Genomic DNA, 22347 nt, shown 5'->3' with positions numbered 1-22347 from the left:
TGCCCTTTGGAAATGCTGCCTGGGGCTTTTATGTCTCTCTTCTAATCTCAGAGTAGCAACTGACTTCCTCTTTTCTGAATTCCGTGGGTCGCTGACATTTTGTGTCTTGCTAATCATGTATTTCATCTTACTGAGAATCATGAGGGCTACAGAAGATGGGAACTGACAAGGAGAATTAAACTCTCTTATGGTATGTTTGTTCAATAATAATTCTAAGGCGCTTGGGTATGAGCAGCAGGAAGTGGAATGGATGGAGGAACTGTGTAATTTAGGGGCTGACATGGGTCAGGCTGTTGGGTGTGAGAGCCTTCTTGGAGAGTGCTCATTAATATCCTTCAGTTGTTTCAGGACGGGGATATGCTGGTAAACGTTTACGACTGGCTCCCTGGGAAACAATAACAAACCAAACCTGACCTTCTTTTAAGTTTAATCTGCATTACTAACATTTTCTCCATCACTTTCTCCTTTTTGGCAATTGGGGTTAAGTAACTTGCCCAGGGTCACACAGCTAGTAAGTGTCAAGTGTTTGGTCTGAGGCTGGATTTGAACTCAAGTCATCCTGACTTCAGGGCCAGTGCTCTATCCACTGCACCACCTAGCTGCCCCCTCTCCATCACTTTCTTAAGCATAGAAATAAAAAAAAAGAAATCAAGTCCTGATTTATAGCATTTGTGATTTCTGTGGTATAAATGCTCACATTGAGAATTTAACAACTGGCTCTTTGTCAAAACTGGCTTTAGCACACCACTGCCAGGCTCTAGTTTTGCAACTAGATTACAAATTCTTTTTATTCATTATTATCAATGGTGTCCCCAGTATGATAATAATGACAGTCAGTATTGATATAGTTCACTTTGAGGTTTGCAATTTTACCTACATTATCTCATTTGATCCTTACAACAACCTTGTATGATAGATGCCATTATTATCTCCTTTTTGTAGAGAAGAAACTGAGGCAGAGTAAAGTCTTTCTCTTTCTCTATGTACATATATATACATACACACATACCCTCACATACATACACACACATATATAGTGTGTGTATGTATGCATATGAGTGTATCTATATATCGATATCTGTATCTCAAGATATCTATATATCTCTCCATATATACCTATATATAAACATACACTAACCGACCAACTTAATGGATCATTCATGTAGTTGCACACCACCATCTGACAATAGAAAATAAATTATTTCATCCAGTTGGTTTCTACTGCCCTCATTGTAAAGGTGTTTTGGGTGTAGCATATGCCCAACTCACAGGTTTGAGTGGGCAGTGGGAATACCATTTTTCTAGGTGCAAGTGTACGGTGGGTGCTCACAACCCTGAACCATTATACTTACTTTTAATAGTCAGCCAGTTGATACAGTAACCTTAAAGGGGGAGAAGGGAGGGGAACAAATGTTTGTTAAATGCCTACTATGTGCCAGGTGCTTTACAAATCTCTCATTTGATCCCTACAACAGCTTTGTGAGGTTGGCACTATTGTTATCTCTACTGCACATAGGAGGAAATTGAGGCAGACAATAAATAGTTAAAAAACTTCCCCAGGGTTGCACAGATAGTGCTTGAGGCTAGATTTGAACTCAGGTCTTTTTGACTCCGGGGCTGGTGCTTTATCCATTGTGCCACCTTGATGCCCCTGTGTCTCACTTTTCCAATGCCACCAGGACTGTAACCGATCCTTGGCCAACCAATGGTCCAATGCCCTCTATTCCTATCAATTTTGCTGGGAGAGCTTCTTCACACTTGGTAGAATAGACGTGTTCCATTTAAGACCAAAGCACCTCGACGTGTCTGTTATCTGCCTGTTACCTTCTATGAGTTCATCTCCTAGACTGAATTTTGGTGGTTCTATAGTATTCTGGAGTTTAATGTAATCAGCATTCAACAATCAACAAAGTCATTCAGAAACAGGAGCATCTGTGACACCTTGCCATGTATAAAGAACTTCTCTTTTATTTGGACTCTAGATAGGACATTTTCTATGATAGTGACCCACAAATTTGGAGAACAAACAGCTCCTTTCTCTTTATTTTGGGTCTTGTTTGCTATTGTAAGTCAATTAGTACAACCCTTTTGGCAAGCAATCGGGAATTATGCAAAAGAAATATCCTTTGATCCAGAGACTCCATTACTGGGCTTATGCCTTGTGGAGGCCACGGGCAAGAGGAAAGCCCTTACGTGCACCAACACAGGCATAGGAGCACTTTTTGTGAGAGCAAAGACTGGACACCAAATAGATGCCTATCAACTAGTAAATGGCTAAACAAATTGTGCCTGAATGTAATGGAATATTGATATGCTGGAAGAAATCCTGTGCATGATGAGTACAGAGAAGCATGGAGCCAGTGCAGAATGTAGTGAGTAGAACCAAGAAAACCCAAAGTACACAATGTCTACAACAATATAAATGGAAAGAACAACCACACACACACACACACACACACACACACAGAGACCAAAAGCAAATGTTGTGGAATTACAAAGAACAAATAAGGCTTGAAAGAAGGGACGCTAGAAGACGCTCACTCTCTACTCTTTGTAGAGGTAGGGGGTCCACAAGTATTGCATATTGTACATATTTTCAGACTTTTTTTGGTATATTGAATGATTATGCTGATTTTTTTCTTTTTACTTTTTAAAAACTTTTATAAAAATACTATGTGCTACATGGGGCAGCTCTCTGGGAGGGGAAGAATGTTTTTTTAACATTAAAGAGACGTCGGAAGATCGGTGGGCCAAGTTATCTCTATGGTTGAATCTATCCAAGAATCTTAGATGATCTTAAATGTGCTCAAGAGATACTTTGTTGGAGGAGAGCTTATGAGAGCTTGTATTACTTCACTGAATTCAATACTTTTAAAAAAGAATTGATCGATAATTTTAAATGTACATACTGACATAAATCTGTGCGAGGCTGCTTGAGGATTTAAAGTTATAGAGAACACATTTTTAAAAAGGTTTATTGATGTTTTATTGGGTTTATTTAGTGTTTTTTAAATTCTGACACCCACCCTCCCACCCTCATCGAGCCCTACCTGTAACAAAGAAAAATGGAGAAAATTTGCTGGTGGAATGAACATGAATAACAGCCTGTGCACCATGCCCCGTGCAGAAGAGGGAAGCACGTTTCCTAGTTTCTTCTCCGGGCTCTTCTTGACTCTTGGGAGCCCTCTTCCGTTCTCAGCAGCCTCCTCAGAGCCCTGGAATCTGGAATTGTCCTGGAAGATTCCTCCCACTTGTGGCTTCTCCGGCCTCTGCTGAATTCTTCCTTGAACCTCCATTTTGAGGAAGTGCCCAGCCCAGTCTCATGCTTACTCCACTTCTCTTCCACCTCGGCTGCTGACTCTGGATTTTTTCATTACCAATCATCCCCTTCTCGTCTCCCTTTTCCGTGGCTTCTTCCCCTATTAGAATCTAAACTCCGTGAGGGCAGGGACTAGCTTTCTTCTTGCCTATATTTGCATTCGTTGTGTTTCGAACTGGGCCTGGAACAAAGTAAATGCTTGATAAACTTTGTTTTGACTTGGGAACCAATCTGGTTATTGTATTTTAGTGTTCCTTCTGTTTACATTATTCTAGTCATGGGTATATAGTTCTCCTAGAACTGCTTTTAAAAAATATATATAAATAAATATGTAAATATATATAAATATATAAAAATATGTATATATATATAAATATAAATAATATATATAAATATATATAAATAAATGTGTAAATAAATAAAAAAATATAAATGTAAGAGTGATTGACACAAACATTTAAATTTATAGAGAAGAACAAAAAAGGGCTGGTATATGAAACTGTAAACTTCTCTTATGTATAGCTTTTTTTTTTTAAAAGGACTATAATTTAGGAAGGTAGCAACAAAATTACTATTTCCTTTTCTGAACTTTTTAATTTTATTTTTATTTGTAACCTTTTATTAATTCTCTTCCCTCCCTTTTTTCCCTTTCTCCCTCTTTTCCTTCCCTTCTTCCCTCCCTACTTTCCTTCCTTCCTACCTTCCTTTTTTCTTCTTTACCTCTGTCCTTCCGTCATTCTCTCCTAATTCACCCCTCCCCCAAATAAAAGCCTTCTTTTGTAAAAAATTTAAAAAAAAAGTGTAGTCAAATGAAGGAGTCAGTTAGGGGGTGCAGTGGATAGAGTGCTCCCGAAGTCAGGAGACTCATCTTCCTGAGTTCAAATCTGGCCTCAGACACTCACTAGCTGTGTGACCCTGGGCAAGTCACTTAATCCTGTTTGCCTCAGTTTCCTCATCTATAAAATAAGCTGAAGAAGGAAATGGCAAACCACTATACTATCTTTGCCAAGAAAACCCCAAAAGGGGTCACAAAAAGTCAGGCAAGATTGAAAAGACTAAACAACAAGTCAAGTAAACAAATAAGCACATTGGCCATTTCTTAAAATTGGTGCCTCATTCTCTACCTCTGATCCATTGTCTCGTTGCCAAGAAGAAAGAGATAGGTTTCACTGTCAGTCTTCTGAAGTCATGATTGGTGACCGCATTGATCAACATTCTGAAGTCTTTCAAAGTTGTTTTCCTTTACATTATTGTAGATGTTATGCAAATTGTTTTTCTGGTTACATTCATTGCACTCTGCATAAGTAGTTAGAAGTCAACCTAAATTTCTCTGAATTTTTCATGTTCCTTATTTTCATAGTTTAATAATATTCCATTACAATCATATACAACAGTGTTAAGCCACTGTCCAACTGATGGTCACTCAGTTTGTTTCCAGTTTTTTCTACAATAAAGAGAACTATTTTAAATATTTTTGTCCATGTAAGTCCTTTCCGTTTTAGGTCTTTGACCTCTTTGATGAATATGCCTAGTAGTGTTATCACTGGTTCAAAAGATATGCATAATTTAGTGACTTTTGGAGTATAGCTCCAAATTGCTTTTCAGAATGGTTGGAGCAATTCTCATTTCTACCAACAGAGCATTAGTTTGCTTATCCTTTTGTGGTTCTTCCAACAATGATCATTTTTATCTTCTCTCAACTATGCTAAAGATAAATTGTAAACTTTATGTGTAAATTTTGAAACCTTAGAGTTAAATATTTTTTTTCTTGGTGAGGTGATTGCAGTTAAGTGACTTGTCTGGGGTCACACAGCTAGTGAGTGTCAAGTGTCTGACACTGGGTTTGGACTCAGGTCCTCCTGACTACAGGGCCAGTGCTCTATCCACTGCACCACCTAGCTGCTCCATAGAGTTAAAATTTTTAAAAATCTTCTCACATTATTAGTGATTTGCAGTATTCTTTCATATAGTTATTAACTTTCAATTCTTCATTTCAAAATTGCCAATATTACTTACCTATAGGGAAATTGCTTTTTTTTCATGCCAGTTTGTATCAATTCACTGCATAGCTTGGATATCAGACCTTTAGCAGATATAGTTGCTGCAAATATTTTTCCCAGTTAACTACTTCTATTCCAACTTTAACTGCATTGATTTTGCTTGTGCAAAAGGAAAATTTCCATTCTATTTTCTATGCTCACCTCTATCATTTCTCCAGCCATAATTTTTTGAACTTTTTTATTGATATTTTTGTTTTTATATCACTTCATTTCCTTTTTTAAAAAAAGTTTTATTTTTTAATTAACATATCTATTTTCTCTCCCACTCCTCATCCATTGGGAAAAAGAAAAGAGAAAGCAAATTCCTTGCAACAAATATGCACATTCAAGCAAAACAAATTCCCTTATTGGCCACACTCAAAAATATGTCTCATTTTGCTCCCTGAGTCCATCCCTTCTCTATCAGGAGGAAAAGAGCTAGCCTCATCATTAGTCTTCTGGAATCATGGATGGTCATTGCATTGATCTTAATTCTTACAGCTTTCAAAGATGTTTATCTTTTCAGTGTTGTTGTGGTAAAAATTGTTCTCCTGGTTCTTCTTTCATTCTTCATCAGTTCATACAAGTCTTCAGAATTATCCATTTTTGTAATATTATTGGTATACTATAAATTGTTCTTCCAGTTCTGCTTTCTTCTCTCTGTATCAGATTATACAAATCTTTCCATGTGTCTTTGAAATAAACTGTTCTCACATTTCTTACAGCAAAATATTTTTTCATCATATTCATGTATCACAATTTATTTTCAGCCATTCTTCAATTGATGGACATCCGTTTGTTTTGTTTTTTTTGCCACCACAAAAAGAGCTGCTATAATTTATTTTTGTACATATAGGACACTTTGTTCTTTCTTTGGTCTCTTGGGTATAGGCTGAACAGTTCTATATTTAAGTCAAAGGGCATGCACTGTTAGTAACTTTTTTATGTCTAATTCCAAACTGATTTCCAGAATAGTTGTGTCCATTCATAGGTCCACCAACAATCCTGTTTTCCCATAGCCCCTCTAATATTTATCATTTCCATTTTTGGTCATTGCCAATCTAATGAGTGTGAGATGAAACCTTCGAATTGCTTTAATTTGTATCTCTCTAATTATTACTAATTTTGAGGATTTTTTCATATGGCTATAAATAGTCTGGAACTGTCTCTTCATATCCTTAAAATGTTTATTAATTAGGGAATGACTCTTATTCTTATAAATTTGAATCAGTTCCACATATTTTAGAAATGAGATCTTTGTCAGAGAAAATTGTTGCAAAGATTTTTCCCCAGTGAAATGTTTTCTTTCCAATCTTAGCCTTATTGAATTTCTTTGTACAAAACTTTAAAAATTTTAAATAATAATAATATATGTATATAATAATTTTATGTACTCAAACTTTGTTTAGTCATGAACTTTTCATATAGTCATATACCTGATAGGTTAATTTTATCCAAGTTTTTCTCACTGTTGTGTCCCTTCTCTTATAATTTTTGTGATGTGACCTTCTATATTAAATTCAAATATCATTGACTTACTTTCTCTTAATCAGTTCTTATGAGTCTTCTTATGTTATCCTGAATTCTTCATATTTGTCACTTCTCATGGCACAGTAATTTCCACAGTTTTTTGAACCCTTCCACTATTCATCGTCACTTACATTGTCTCCAGGTTTTTGCTACCACAAATAGTACTCGTATGTTTTGGTATCTATGGGATATTTTTTTCTGCCTTAGTTCTCTTTGGTCAGGCAGGCAGTCAACAAGCATTTATTAAGTGCTACTGTATACCAAGCAGTGCTCTAAGAGCTGGGGATACAAAGAAAGACAAAAACACGGTTGCTCAAGGAGTACACATTCCCATGGGGGAGACATCATGCAAAAAATTGTGTATACAGACAGATACACTGTAAATGTGATTAGGAAAACACTAGCAGTAGGTGGAAGGGAGGGTTGGGACCAGGAAAGGCTTTCTATAGAAAGCAGGATTTGATTTAAGTCAAAGGAAGACAGCAGGAAGGCAGAAATAAGGAGAGAGAACATTCCAGGCATGGCTAGATACCCAGTAATAGGATAACTTGGCCACAGACTTCAGAGACTTTTCTTATATAATTCTAACTTGTTTTCCAGGCAATTGGACCAGTTCCCAGTTCTAGCAACAACATGTAAGTTTGCATATCCTTCTATAGCTTCTCTAACATAATGTATCTACATATGTGTATTGTACCTGGAGACATACTCTAACTGAAAGGATAGGTCACCCAGAGAAGGCTTTTCCAGGTTTAAGGTTATCTGTTAAAATCAAAAACCCCATTGATGTGTTTACCTTTAATAGTCAGAGGATACAATTAGTTCAAAGCAAAATGCTACAGTATGAAAAATGGCAATAAATCAGTTATCTCACAACCTGAGGCATACTCTCCCACAAATGCATGTATTATCAGTGGGAAGAGCGCACACACATAATGAATATATATGGGGAGCCGACACGTAAGGGCCAAGTGTGATCATGGTGAATGCATATGGGGTAAATCATGTAAATGTCATAGCCTTGATGTTTTCTAGTGATTTCCTCAGGTTATTTCTGGTTTGGGTGGCAGGTGGAGAGAGAGTGTTCTTCTTACTGATATCATGGTGTCCATTGGGCTATACTTCTTAGACACTGCTTCACTGAAAACTGTAAAGCATTCCCCATTGGGCAGTTGGCCTTGGATCTTGTCTCTTTTTCTAGCAGTTATGGCTTTAGTTGAAATTCTGGGTTATCGCTTCTTCCTGGAAAGACTGAGATTTGCCATGCTTTTAGAGTTCAATGTCAGAGACTTTTATATCTTTCTTTTAGAAAAGCATCTAGACCATCCTGCAAAAGCCTTCTTTCGGGAAAAACAAAAACAAAACAAAACAAAACAACAAAACCTTCTTGACTTTTTCCCTTATGGAGTGACCTGTCACATCATTTTTAGAATTATGGCTAAGAGGTCTTTTATCTCAAGCAGGAAATTCTTTGCCCCAGACACTAAGCTTTTAAGAACAAATAGACAAAATGCTCTTATCAAAGCCCAAGGGGAAAGGTCATATGCAGTCTTTCCTATTAACCACCTTCCTGGTCTCTCATGTATAGATATGGTCAGCCAAAACTGAAAGGGAATTTGAGCTCACCTTTACATGTACATTGCTAGAACAACTTTATTAAGCCAGATTTTTCTGTCATGCTTATGGGCATATGCTCCTTTTCCTTCTGCATGAGCTTAGAATGATGCCTTAAATTGTTTTTCTGTACCTTCAAGATAGGGCTCTTACTGTGTAGGGACAGAGTTGCTTTCAGCAAGAATACTTATAAGCATTAAATAGTACTGACTGTGCCAGAGAGTGTCTTAATACAGGTTAAGTAAGGTTTGTAATCCCAAGGTACATGGTAGGGAAGCCTGAAGTACAAGAAGGGATTTTAGTCACCATTTTAGGATCTAATATGTAAAATATATTTTTATATTTTACATAATATATATTTATATTATATAAAATATTTTATATTTTATATATATTTAAAAATATGTAAAAAATATTCTCACCAATGAAATAAACCAATTTTTACTTAGTGATTTTGAAAAAAAAAACTAGTTACATACAGTTTTGAATGTTATATATAGTCATAATATTCCATGTTTTTGAGGCTCATGTTCCCGAGGTTAGTGTCAAGTGTATGTGGAAAGAGTGGGCCATTAATACCTGTGTGACCCTGGGTAAGTCACTTAAACTACTAGGGCCTTTGTGCAAGACTACATGACTATGGAGATTCAGATCGATAAACCTATGACTGTAGTATGGATCTGTGAGGCCTATGATTGCTCTGACCTTAGTCAGGCATCACTGAGATCTGTGATTGCTACTGTGAATTTGGAGCTTGTGACATGGTTGACCACTCCTTCCTCCTAGACCTTCTGTTCTACTTAGGTTTTGCTGACACAGCTCCGTCCTGGTTCTCCTCCTACCTGTCTGGCCACCTCTTGTCAGTATCCTTTGTTAGACCATCCTCCTTGTCTCATATGGTTCCCTAACCCACTACACTTCAATAGCTTTCTATTGCTTTTAGGATCAAATATAAACTCCTGTTTGGCTTGTAAAGACCTTCACTATTTGCATTTGGGAGGCATAGGTGGATAGGGAGCTGAGCCTTGAGGCGGGAAGACCTGAGTACAAATCTTGTCTCAGGCACTTATTATCTGTGTGACCCTGGACAACCCATTTAACCTCTGTCTGCCTCAGTTCCTCATCTGTAAATGGAGATAATAATAGTACCTACCTCTCAGGGTTGTCATTAGGATCAAATGAGTTAATATTTGTAAAGCTCTTAACATGGTACCTGGTGCATAGTAGGTGCTTAATAAATGCTTATTTCCTTCCTTCCTCCCCTTTCCATACTCAATGATTCAGAAAACTAGATTTCTCATAGGTGGGATTCGAATTCTACTTTGCCTTTTCAGAGGCCGACATCCATGCTTGGCACGCACTTCTTCTTTAATTCTGCCTCAGAGAATCCCCAGTTTCCTTCAAAATACAGATTAAGTACTGCTTTCTGTGTGAAACCTTTCCTGGCTCCCCAACTGCTGCTTGTGCGCTGTCCCCCTGACTTCTTCATATGTATTTAGCTGAGCTGGAGAAAGAAATGGCAAACCATTCTAGTATCTTTGCTAAGAAAAGCCCAAATGGGGTCACAAAGAGTCAGACGCTACCGGAATGACTGAACAAAAACGACAAATTTTTATATTTTATTTATTTGTATATTCTCATACGTGAGCATGCTGTCTAATAGTATGTAAGTTCGTAAGTTCCAGAAGCTGGATTTGAACCTATGTCCTCCTGATTGCAAGCCCAACACCCCCTTCTTCACACCTCTGTGGTCTATTTCCTATTTATTTAAATATACACAATATGCTTGTGAATGATAGTATGCTCAATTCTCATCTGAGGAAACTTTTACTGTCATTAACTATATTTCCCTCTTTCCTTCCATGTCCATTGGATACAAAGACTAGTCTTGGGGGTGTTTTACTGGACCCCACACTTCACAATCTCATCTTTTGCTCACATTTCTCCTTGTTTCTCATGGAATATACAGTGTATTATATGCTATAATGATTCCTTCAACTGGAAGTACTCTCTCTCTCAAATGACTTCATATTTACTTTGTATATATTTCACATTTATTTTTCCATTGCCATGTTGGATCCCTCTAGTTGAATGGAAATCCCTTGATGGCAAGGACAATCCCTTTTTTGTCTTTATATAGTCCATTTGCCCATAGTAGGATTTAACAAATGCTTGTTGAATGAAGGAATGAATAAACAAATATACCAGAGTCTAGAGATTACTTTTTGCTCAACACCACTTCAGACACTCCAAAGCTTCTAAATTCTCCCTAGTGGCTAACCCCAAAGTGAAAATGCCATTTGCTCATTTTCTCATTTGCCCATTCCAATTGCCAGAGAAGCGGACAAACAATTGGTTTTTAAATTAGGAATAATTTTTATTTTCATTGACATTAAGACATAGTTGAACTACTTCTGTGGCTTAAAGGTAAGGTCAGAATTCTAAAAGCATTCAAGATATTAAAAATAAGAGTTCATGAGAGTAAGACAAGAGAGTTTGCATCTAAGAGTAAGGTTTTCTTGGCTCTTTGGAGCCTTTCAAATTAGTACAGATGTTCCAGGACATAATTGGAGAGATACTTGATGGCCAGCACGGTCTCTTCACAGGTTGGTCTAATCTGAGATTCAGGGAGCAGGAAGCCATATCTTCCTGTGTCCCGGAGTTCAAAGGTGAAAGAGTATTTGATACCCTGGTCATAGGCCCAGTCATCAGAGCCTCCAGCTGCAGGATCTGAAACATGAGAAGAAATAGACCCAGCATGATTGAATGAATCAATCAACAAGCATTTATTAAGCTTAATGTATACTAAGTGCTGTGTTAGATGCTGGGTATATAAATACAAAGAAGGAAGCAATCCTTTTTTTTTTTGGTGAGGCAATTGGGGTTAAGTGACTTGCCCAGAGTCACACAGCTAGTGAGTGTTTTGTATCTGAGGCTGGATTTAATTCAGTTCCTCCTGATTCCAAGACTGGTGTTCTATCCCCTGCGTCACCTAGCTGTCCCTCAGACCTTTCTTAAAAGCTTATATTCCAGAGAAAGTGAAAACAAGTCAATATGTAAATACAAACACCAAAAATATAAAGTGAATGAATACAAATATACATAAAGTATTTAAATCATATTAAATCTTGCAGAAGATATTGCTGAGCCTGCATCTTTTTGTCTCTCTCAGTCTCTCTTTTCTTGTCCCTTTATACTATCTCTCTTGGTAATTTTATCAGCTGCTATGGGTTTAATGATCATCCCAATGCAGATTGCTCATAAATCATATCATATCATATATGTCCCTACATATATATGTTTATATACAAAATCTATATGCAGATAACTCAGAGGTTTTATACATACATAAATGTGTGCTATATATGTATATATTTGCATACACCCACATATATATCAGTACATATCTGTGTATATATATAGATACAGGGTGTCCTAATAGTGCAGTTTAAACTTTAATGATTTAAAACTTCTAAGAATTCTGGAGCATGCTGTCATGTGTGTGTGTGTGTGTGTGTGTGTGTGTGTGTGTGTGAGAGAGAGAGACAAAGAGAAAGAGACAGAGAGAGAGAGACAGAGAGAGAGACAGAGAGAGAGAGAGAGAGAGAGAGAGAGAGAGAGAGAGAGATCTGCATAGAGATGATAGTTAAACCCAAGGCAGCTGAGGTTACCAAGAGAAACCTGAGCAGAGGAATAAGTGAGGAGAAGCTAGGATGGAATCTTGGTAAATACTCCCAGTCAGGGGGTGAGATTGGACTGGTGAGCTGGCAAAGGAGACTGAGAGGGAGCAGTCATGAGGGTAAGAGAGGAGAATCAGGAGAGGGTAGATGTCACCACAACTCAGACAGGAGAAAGTGTTGAGGAAAGGACAATGGTCAAGGCTAACAAATGCAATAGATAGATCAAGAAAGGTGAAGGCTGAAAAAAGACCCTAAGATTTAGCAATGAAGAGATCCCTGGTAACTTTGGAGAACAGTTTCTATTGAGTGATGAAATCAGACACCAGATTTCAAAGAGTTAAGGAGAGAGCAGGAAAAGAGGATGAGGAGACATCTTTTCTAGAAAGGAATTAGACTAAGAAAGGGAGGAGAAATACTGGAGGACAGCTTGAGGGCATAGGAGGGCCTGGTGAAGGCTTTTCAAGGACAGTGGAGACTTGGTCATATTTGAAGGCAGTAGGGAAGGAACCAAGAGAGGTTTAATATTTGAGTGAGGGGGCACAAATGAGTAGGAGGGAGAAAAAACTCATCTTCAACCAATAGATTTTTACTCGCTCTATTAAATTCACCAACAGGCATCATTGTGTTTTTGGAGAAAAAAATCAACTTTGGAGTCAAGAAGACCCAGTTTCTAGTCCTGCCTCTGAAACAGTCTAGCTGTATGACCATGGATGAGCCATGTAAGCTTTTGGTGTCCTTGGTAATATTCCAAGACTATAATTTACAAACGAGTTTCCTGTTCCAGCTGAGCTCTTTACACTGGTGAAATCATAGGTTAAAACAAGCAAGCAAACAAACAAAAAACAAAATATGAGATCCACCAGGATTTTCCTTGCTAATTATAAATGATCAAATGCAAAAAATAACATGGGACAGGGATGCTGGTTTTTCTAGTTCACTGTATTCCTGTGATAGTGTTGGTAATGTTACAAAAAGTGGGAGTATGGGAGGGACATCTTGAAGGTTTATAGGTTCATAGACATAGAGTTGGAAAGAATTTTATTTTATTTTTTGCTTTGGCAATTGGGGTTAAGTGATTTGCCCAGGGTCACACAGCTAGGAAGTGTCAAGTGTTTGAGGTCAGATTTGAACTCAGGTCCTCTTGACTCCAAGACCAGAGCTCTATCCTCTGTGCCACCTAGCTACCCCTAAATGTTTTCTAGTTGGAAGGAATTTTAAAGGTTATCTATTTAAACCCCCTTCCTTTTACAGAGGCCCAGGGAGTTAAATAACTTTCCCAACATCATGCAGGCAGTGTGTGGAAGCGTTTATGGACTATATTTACAGATAAATAGACTACATTTAAAGTCTCTCATCTATATGTAAATAGTACATTAATACGTACTCTATATTTTGTATAGAAGATGGTTATAATCATTTGCAAGTATTTAAAAAACCTATTTTCTGGGGAATTTTCTGTTTTTTTTTTCCCTAGGAAGCGCAGTATTTTAAATGATAACTGTAGTGTAGAAATTGTCACCAAAATCTAGAGGAACTTAGAGGAGTAATTGCTTCCATGGTAAAAGCCAATTCTTTTAGGGATTCTCTGGATGGGGTGATTAAACTTGTCTGTCTCTTCGTTAAAGTGATGTGTATAGAAAATTAAAGCCTTTGTTAAAAAAAGAATCAGGATATGTACACACTAACTATGTATTTCATGTAAGCTGACTGGTCCTATGATTAAAATGAATCTAAAGTAAATCAGGCAGTGAGCAATTCAGGATATAAATGGAAATTGAAAATATGATGTACAGATCCTGTCTGTATCTGCACTTAGAAGATATCTAATCTCCATCATGTTCCTTTGTGTCTGAGGAAGGAGTAAGCAAAATATCTAGGCCTAGCACATGGTTATGTGGTTTGAAAGGGGCTGCTGTCCCCCTGCCCCACCCACATCCTTTCTGAAACAGAAGTCTGATTATGATTCCATGTTTTAGAAAAAAAATATTGACAGTTGAGCTAAAGTCACGTGCTACATATTTTGGAAGAGAGGGCTAAGTTGTCAGCCAGAAAGAGCCATGGACATGCTTTATTTACTCTGACTAGCATTTGCTGGTGGGTACAGGGGTAAATCAGGCACTCACAGATGGTCGTGGCTCCAGGACCGTAGGTATACTTTGTGTTGTACAATGCCTCCAGTTCTTTGACCATCGCCTTTGCCAGGTTGTTCTGTGTGGAGAATCATAATGAAAGAAAATTCAGACACTTAAATAATACCATTCATATTTCTGATTCTTTCTTCTTATTTCTCTCGTTCCCTTCTTTCAAGTTTTTCAGGGAGTCTTCAAGTACCCCAAGGACCTGATATGATTACACCCTAGTGAGGGAGGTAGATGGAAATAATAACATCACCTTCATCTTAAAGATGGTGAAACTGAGGCTCAGAATTGTGGTGATTGGTTAAGTTCATCATAAATTGATTTGGGTGTTTATTGAGGATCTATATTTTATTATTCATTAGAGTACTCTTTCCCTTTGTAGACACTTGAGCAAGGCTTATTTATATTGGCCCTGGAATTATTTAGATTTGTTTTTTTTAAATTATTATTAGGCTTAAAAACATGAGGCTGTATAAATCAACACTCCCCAAACATTTTGCTTATTGATGATCAAAAGTCAATACATTAAGAAAGCACATATGCCCTTAGGTTTAATTCGGCACACATTACTGACCTGTAGGATTGTTAAGAGGAGAGAGCCATAGCCAGGGGCTTCTCCACAGCTATGAGAAGTTTTCCACATTCAAGTTACTCCATCTATCAGCTCTGTACATTTTCTCTGGCTGTCCCCCATCCCTGGAACGTTCCTCTTCCTCACCTTCACCTACTGACCTCTTTGGCTTCCTTTAAGTCCCAACTAAAATCCCATCTTTTGTGGAAATCCTTTTCCAATGCCTCTTAATTCTAATAGTTTCCTCCTGTTCATTATTTCCTATTTATCCCGTGTATAGCTTGCTTTGTTTGAATGTTGTCTCCTCCTTTAGATTGTATGTTCCTTGAGGGCAGGAACCTCTTTTGCCTCTTTTTATGTCCCTTAGTGCTTACTTAGCTCAGTGCCTGGCACAAAGTAGGTGCTTAATAAATGTTAATTGATTGATTTATTTAACTCCAGAAAAAAAATAACAACTGGTTATGGCTTTTAAAGACTTTTGCAATGTAGCCCAGTCTACCTTAGAACCTTATACATTACTTGCCTCATACTACAGTCCAGTCAAACCATTCTTCTTACCATTCCTCATGCACGATACTCCATTTCCCATCTCTGTACCTTTGAACTGGCTGTCCCTCATGCTTGGAATACCCTCATTCCTCACCTCCACCTCTTAGAATCCCTTATTTTTTTCAAAACTCAGTTTCAGTGCCGCCTTCTAAATGAAGTCTTTCATGATCTCTTCCTGCTCCACTCCAGCCACTAGAATGCTCCCAACGAAACGATGTTGAATTATTTAGTATATTCCTACAGAAGTAAGTGTCAATCAATTACCTTCCCCTCCTTAGAAGGTAAGCTCTTTGATGGCAGGGGCTGTTTCCTTTGGGTCTCTAATCTTTGTATTACCAGTGGCCTGGCAGATAGTTAGGGGTTTAATAAACACTTGTTGATTGATTGAATGGAGGGAAAATGAAGTCAAGGTTTAGCAACAGTAGTTATATGAAATTTAGTGAGGCGGTGTGGAAATTTTAAGCAGAAAAGACTTGGTAGCCAAAATGATCTTCAACACCAGCCTAGAAATACTTGATCAGAGGTGGAGGGCTCCCTCCAGCTCAGTGAGTCAATTCCTTCATTTTATAGATGAGGAAACTTAGAACCCCAGAGAAGGGATGTAACCTGTCCAACGTCACACAGGTAGTGAATAGCATAGCTAAAATGGCATCCAGGCCTTTGGCTCCTTAGGCCAATGCTTTTTTCACCAGACCATGGGGCCAATAGCACATCATTAACAATAGCACAACATTAACAGGGGCTCTAGGACATATCTCAGGAAATCTTGATTCTGGCAAATTAGAGGCTGATTGTGCATTGTATTTCCAAATGTAGGTCATTCGAAGTTAGGTATAAAATGTTGTTAAGAATTTAATTGTATTCTGCTGTTTTAGAAGCAGTATTATACTTTAATAAGACCCAGAACTCTTTGGCTTTCTAGTTCCAACCCCAAAGATGATTTCCCCAAGAGAAGCAATACATTAAAATGTTCTCTTACTTCCACTGACATACTGCATATTTGAATGAATCATTTAAGCAGTAGTGCCTGAATGGGTCTTCTGGGAAATACAGATTGGAAAAACTGATTGTTTACTGCTAGGGAATTAACTACAATTCATTCGGTGTATAAAACCAGCAACATTTCCTAGTGCAGTAAAATCATTGTTGCTTGTACGGGTACTGGGGATAGGCAGGGGAAGTTAGAGAGAGTAAAAAAAAAAAAGAATAGAAATAATACAATTTAGAAAAAAATGGTAACTGCTCTGATTTCTTGCTCTGGACTCAAAACCAGCTGAGTGAGGTGTGTCACACCAGTCAAGGGTTTTGGCAGCTCTGGTAAGGAAAGATTTAATGTTTCACCAAACAAGTTGCAAATTTGAGGGCTTGAAAAGAATTGTGAAATCAGACACATGACTCTTAGACAAAGCTCTTGAAGTGACTCATCCCAAGCTCCAGGGTGAACTTGCTGGCCACTTAAACTTTTCATGCTTTGGCTTCCCTAATTCCCAGCTGGAGAAAGATACTTTCTCCAACCTCAGAGGGTTAATGGAATCAACTGTGATTATTTTCTCCAAAATGGGGTTCATGGGGGGGGGGAAGGGAATCAGCATTTATATTGTATTTACTATTGCCAGGCACTGCGCTAAGTGCTTTTACAAATATTATCTCTTTTGATCTTTACAACAACCCTGGGATGTAGATTTTATTATTATCCCCATTTTATAGATAAGGAAACTGAGGCAAACAGAGGTTAAGCAAATTATCCAGGGGTTTGTTATCGTCGTTCAGTCATTTTCTGTCGTGTCCGACTCTTCATGACCCCGTTTGGGGTTTTCTTGGCAATGAAACTAGAGTGATTTGCCATTTCCTTCTCCAGCTTATTTTACAGATGAAGAAACTGAGGCAAACAGGGTTAAGTGACTTGTCCATTGTTACATAGCTATTAAGTATCTGGGGTTGGATTTGAACTCAGGTCTTCCTGACTCTCGGCCCAGTGCTTTATACACTGCACTACTATGGAATGTTAACGAAGTGAGCAATATTTATTATTATTAATTAGTACTTGGAGGAGGAGGAGGAAGAAGAGGAATAGTAGTAGCATTAGCATTGCTATCATAGATTATATGGTGTAGTGGAAAGAAACCATGACCTGAAATGTGGTAGATCTATATCTGAGCCCCATCTGTGACACGCCTTGGCTGGTGGCCCCCAACAACTGCTTTCACTTCTCCCTCCACACCCCGAGCGACTCTCAAAAACTATAAGTTTCAGAGTAATTGCTTACCTGCATTGGTAGAAAGTGTTCCTCGCTAGGAGTTGTCTCTCCTCACCCCATTATTATTATTTTATCTAAATTCAACCAAACCACTAGACTTTTCGTTTTCTCATCATTCATAAGTTCATATGTCAGACACTTAATGAAATTGGGATACTGTACAAGTATTAACTAATCCTCAAAATACTTTAGAAAATCATTTCTTAGATGGAGGAGCAGTGTGGTATAGTGGAAAGAACATTGGATTCAGATCCTAGCTCTGGAACTTCAGAGACAGCTAGGTGGCACAGTGGGTAGAGCGCTAGGCTTGGGGTCAGGAAGACCTGAGTTCAAATCCAACCTCAGACATTTACTACCTGTGTTACCTTGGGTAAGTCACTTAAGCATTGTTTGCCTCAGTTTACCCAACTGTAAAATGGGGATAATAATAGCACCTACCTTGCGGGGTTGCTGTGAAGATCAAAGGAGATAATATTTGTAAAGCTCTTAGCATAGTGCCTGGCATGTAGTAGGTGCTAGATAAGTTCTTGTTTGCTTTTTTACTCAATAACTATGTGATCTTAGGTCAGTTACTCTTTGGGCCTCAGTTTCCTCATCTATAAATTGAAGGAGCTTGTGTTATCTTACTTCTAAGGTCTTTCCCACCTCTGAATCTATAATCCTGTATGTAAAACATTGGCAAAGCAGTAAGGATTTTTTTTTTTTTTGGTAATTGATGGCCTGATTCCCACTGGCCCACTGGTTTACGAATTTCTCCTACATTTCATTCATAAAAAGAAGGTCTCAGTCATTCTTCTGTGAAGTTAAGCCTCTGATCCTACAGATGAACTTCCAGTCTTTTCTAGCCACTTTCCTGAGGCTTTTCTTCTGTTCTTTTCTTTGCTTTAAGCTCCTAAACCTTGAATTATATTTTTGGTTTGTTCTTAGGAGTACCATTTTTTTAGAGCTCCTTCTGAAACTCCTGTGAATTCTAACATTTAATTAAAGTCCATTAACTCTTCTCTTGGCCACACACACGGAAAGCTTAGTTGTGCATGTAGGAGTTTTTAATTTGATCTCATCTATAGATATTTTACTTATCAGATATATCCTCTCTGAAGAGGCACTTGTTATCTTTTATTTCCTTTTATCATTTTCAATCACAATTACAGTTACAATCTTAAAAAAAACGATCAGTATCTATTTTCAGTTGGGTACTCTTTAAACTTTTAATCTGAGGTTACAGAATGGTAACCAACTATTTCTTGCTCATCTCTAGGTATCTTTTTGAAATAGCTTATTTTTCTGATTAAATATAAACTAAGATATACCTGGATTGAACTGGACATTATGTGTTACTGGCAGTGCCACTGTTGGGGGTTAGCATCAAGGCATTAGACTTATTAATATGACTTTATGACTTTAGTTTAAGCATTTCATTTAAAGAAAAAAAATTCAGCTCATCACTACTTGCAACGCCTAGGCTTAGAAGAAAGCTGTCCAAGCAGTCCAAGTGTGTGGGTAGGGCCAAACTGGAGAATGAAATGACAAACAAATCCAGTATCTTTGCCAAGAAAACCCCAGAAAGGCATCGAGAAGAGTCAGACGTGACTGAAAACGGCTAAACAACAAAAAGGCCAAATGGGTTTTAAAAAGATTCCGGGATGGCTCTGTTGTCTAAATGGATATGGGGGCCATTTTGAGTTTAATTATAGTAGATGAAGTAGTGCAGAAATGGCTCATAACTTTGGTTGGTGGTGGGAGGACAGAGCTCTGGGGACTTTGGTGGATGGTTTCCATGGTGGCTGGCATGCCCTATTATGATCCAGGATCGTAGGGAAGAATGCTGGGGAGAGAGTCAGAAGCCCTATGTTTGAATCCTGCCTTTGCTATTAACTACCCATGTGATGTTGCTTGAATAATTTAACATCTAAGCCTCAGTATTTTAATCTGTAAAATGGTGGTATTAGATCAGACACTCATGAAGGTCCATTCCAAATATAAATCTATGCTCCTAAGATCTTATGATTTAGATCAGGAACTGGGCCCTGAGACTGTCTAGTCTATCTGATACTCTCATTTTACAAATGAGGAAACCGAAGCCTGAAGAAGTTACATACCTAAGGCAAAGGTGCACATGTGTAACAGGGCCAAGAACCCAAGCCCCTCACATTCAGTGCCCTTTCCATACCATCACCTGCCCTCATTGTTGGCTTCTGTTCTGAACTTTTCTATCTACAAGATAGCAAGCTCTAAAACAGGTCTTTTAGGGACTGTGTGTGTCACAAGTAGCCAAGCTGTGATACTTCAGGCTTTCCGCAGTTGATATATTCTGATTTGTCCTTTAAAGGAGATCAAAGCGCTTCATCAGTATCAGCTCCTTTGTAGACACAACACGTCTAAGGTTCTGTTTCAGAAACAGTGTGTGAGGGGTACACACTCAGGAGAGGGCCTAACTTTCTACTAATTACAGCGGTAAGAGCTGCCTTGTGAGGGCTGAGTTCCCTATCACTGGTAGTATTCAAGTGGAGTTTGGGTACTGCTTTCTAGGAATGTTTTATCTGTAATTTCCCTTCCTTCTGAGAGTCTATAATTCCTCAAGGCCGTACAACTAAATAAGTTGCAGGAAAGCCTCACAGAGCTACTGGTGGTGTAGAGAGTAGCATGCGTTTTTGGCAGTTCATGTCCCCGTATTCTCTTCTCTCCTCACAGTACTATGATGCCATTCATGGAAAATTTCCTGTTCTTGGCTCAATAGAATATTTGCCGGAGCAAGTTTTATCCTGTAGCAAAGGATAAAAGCATATAAAATATAAATCAGGCCAGAAGCAAGCCATTCACAGGTCAGGGCCACTATAGATGTTGCTCCAAGGCATACCATACTTATTCTCACCTCTGAACTCTTGCTGATACTGTGCCACCTTCCTGGCTTGCCCTCCTCAGTTCTTTCTTCATATATAAATAAGTGGCTCTTGGGTCTCTATATTTTCCCATTCAAACCTCATTCCTTTTCTTTTTTTTATATTCTGGTTCTAAAAAGATATGTTGGTCATGGAAGCTGAAGAGAGTTGCAAATGTCACATGCTTGTTTACAACTCTGCATTTTGTGCTTCTGTTGTCCATTGACACGCAATTATTAACCACCTTCAGTGTGCCAGGCACTTTACTAGGTGATGGGTGTTGCCCATCAGAAGAAGAAAGAGAACAATCTGGTATATATTCTCCCTCAGCATCAGAATGCTCAGTTGGTAGGGTATAAGATTATAGATTTTGAGCTGGAAAGAGCCTCAGTAGCTTCATTTTAAGGATGAGGTAACTGAAGACCAGATAGGTTAAATTATTCGTGCACAATGACATAAAAAATGGCAGATCCTCTGACTCCCGGTCAATTACTCTTTCCATCTCAGTGTGCTACCGCTGCCGTGGCTTACCGACTGTAATGCCCCTCACCCGCACTACTTAGGACTTATGATGATAGGACCTTTTACTTGTATGGACATCTGAGGCATCAACCTTCATGCTCTCTGATCAGCCACTATGGTAGTGACTGGCTCTTATGAAATTCTCCCAATGCACAAAAGGGCTTATTATGAGGTTGGAAAAGGAAAATCCCCTGAAACCAACAGCACATGACTAAAATAAGCCAAAGCCCAGTCAAGGTAAAACCTTTGAAGTTAATTGAACCTAATATATTTAACTTAAGAAGGTGCCAAGTTCTGAAAATTCGTTTAATATTATTTTAGTCAATCAACAGTTATTAAGCACCCACTATGTGCCAGCCACTGTGCTAAGTAAGTACTAAGCTGGCAGGGCATTTGTCAAACAGTGAGTATAGATTATCCCTTTTCTCCCCGAGTAGTTTAGTGTCCTGGACACAGATAAACTATAGACACAAACAATGAACTTTGCCACACGATGGGACGTGACTCACTCTGGTATCTCCATAGAGACATTGCTCTTCTCTCAGAGATTTTGTAAATGAAGTTGCATGCTTTGGGTCATTCAGAAGACATCGCTAAGTAGACACCAATGGTAAATGGGGATTTCTTTTCTTCTGTCTTTATAACCCTGGGGTATACCCAGCATAGTTTCCGACACAGCGGAAACTTGGTAAATGCTTGTTGGTTCATTGACTGAGTGACTGATGGCATCTATTTGCTTGAACATGGCTACAGATGATCATGGCAAATGGAGACAACAATGGCTTATGGCTAATGGAGTTGGGAGGTGGGGAGAGGCACACTGGAAGGTCCTCCCTGCCCCAGAATATTTCATCAACTAGCCTTCCATTATGTCTGAAATTCTGCCATTAGAGCAAAAACACGTCAGAGTTAGAACCAGTTATAGATATCATTCATTAAGTCCAGTAGTTTCAGAATCACATGATCATAGATCTAGAACTTGAAGGAATTTTAGAGACCATCCAGTCTAACCTCATTTTACAGATCACAAAGCTAGACCCTAGGACTAGTGTTCTTAATCTTTTTTTTGTGATATGAAGCTCTTTGGTATTATGGTGAAGCTTATGGACCCCCTTCCTGTAATGATGTTTTTAAATGCAAAAAATAAAATGCAAAGGAGCAAACAGACCAAAAAAAAAAAAAGAATCTAACACAGCCTTCAGAATGGAGTGCTAAGTGGTTGGCCATCTCACTATGGGTGTTTACATAA

At 38.3% G+C, this 22347-nt stretch overlaps 1 protein-coding gene across 1 annotated transcript in view; it reads right to left on the bottom strand.

The window, feature by feature from the left end:
• Positions 1-11044: 11044 nt before the first annotated feature.
• The window catches only part of CPB1 (carboxypeptidase B1), a 42993-nt gene continuing 31690 nt past the window's right edge, over positions 11045-22347 (bottom strand). Inside the window, exons 10-11 of the mRNA XM_027876121.1 lie at positions 14306-14390; positions 11045-11232 (exon numbers count right to left, since the gene is read on the bottom strand). Of these exons, the coding sequence (XP_027731922.1) occupies positions 11045-11232; positions 14306-14390 (273 nt within the window). The remainder of the gene's footprint in view (positions 11233-14305; positions 14391-22347) is intronic.

This window comes from Vombatus ursinus, unplaced genomic scaffold (genome assembly GCF_900497805.2).
Source record: "Vombatus ursinus unplaced genomic scaffold, bare-nosed wombat genome assembly UNPS02014810.1, whole genome shotgun sequence".
Taxonomy (NCBI): Eukaryota; Metazoa; Chordata; class Mammalia; order Diprotodontia; family Vombatidae; genus Vombatus; species Vombatus ursinus.
This window is presented reverse-complemented; position numbering and strand designations above follow the sequence as displayed.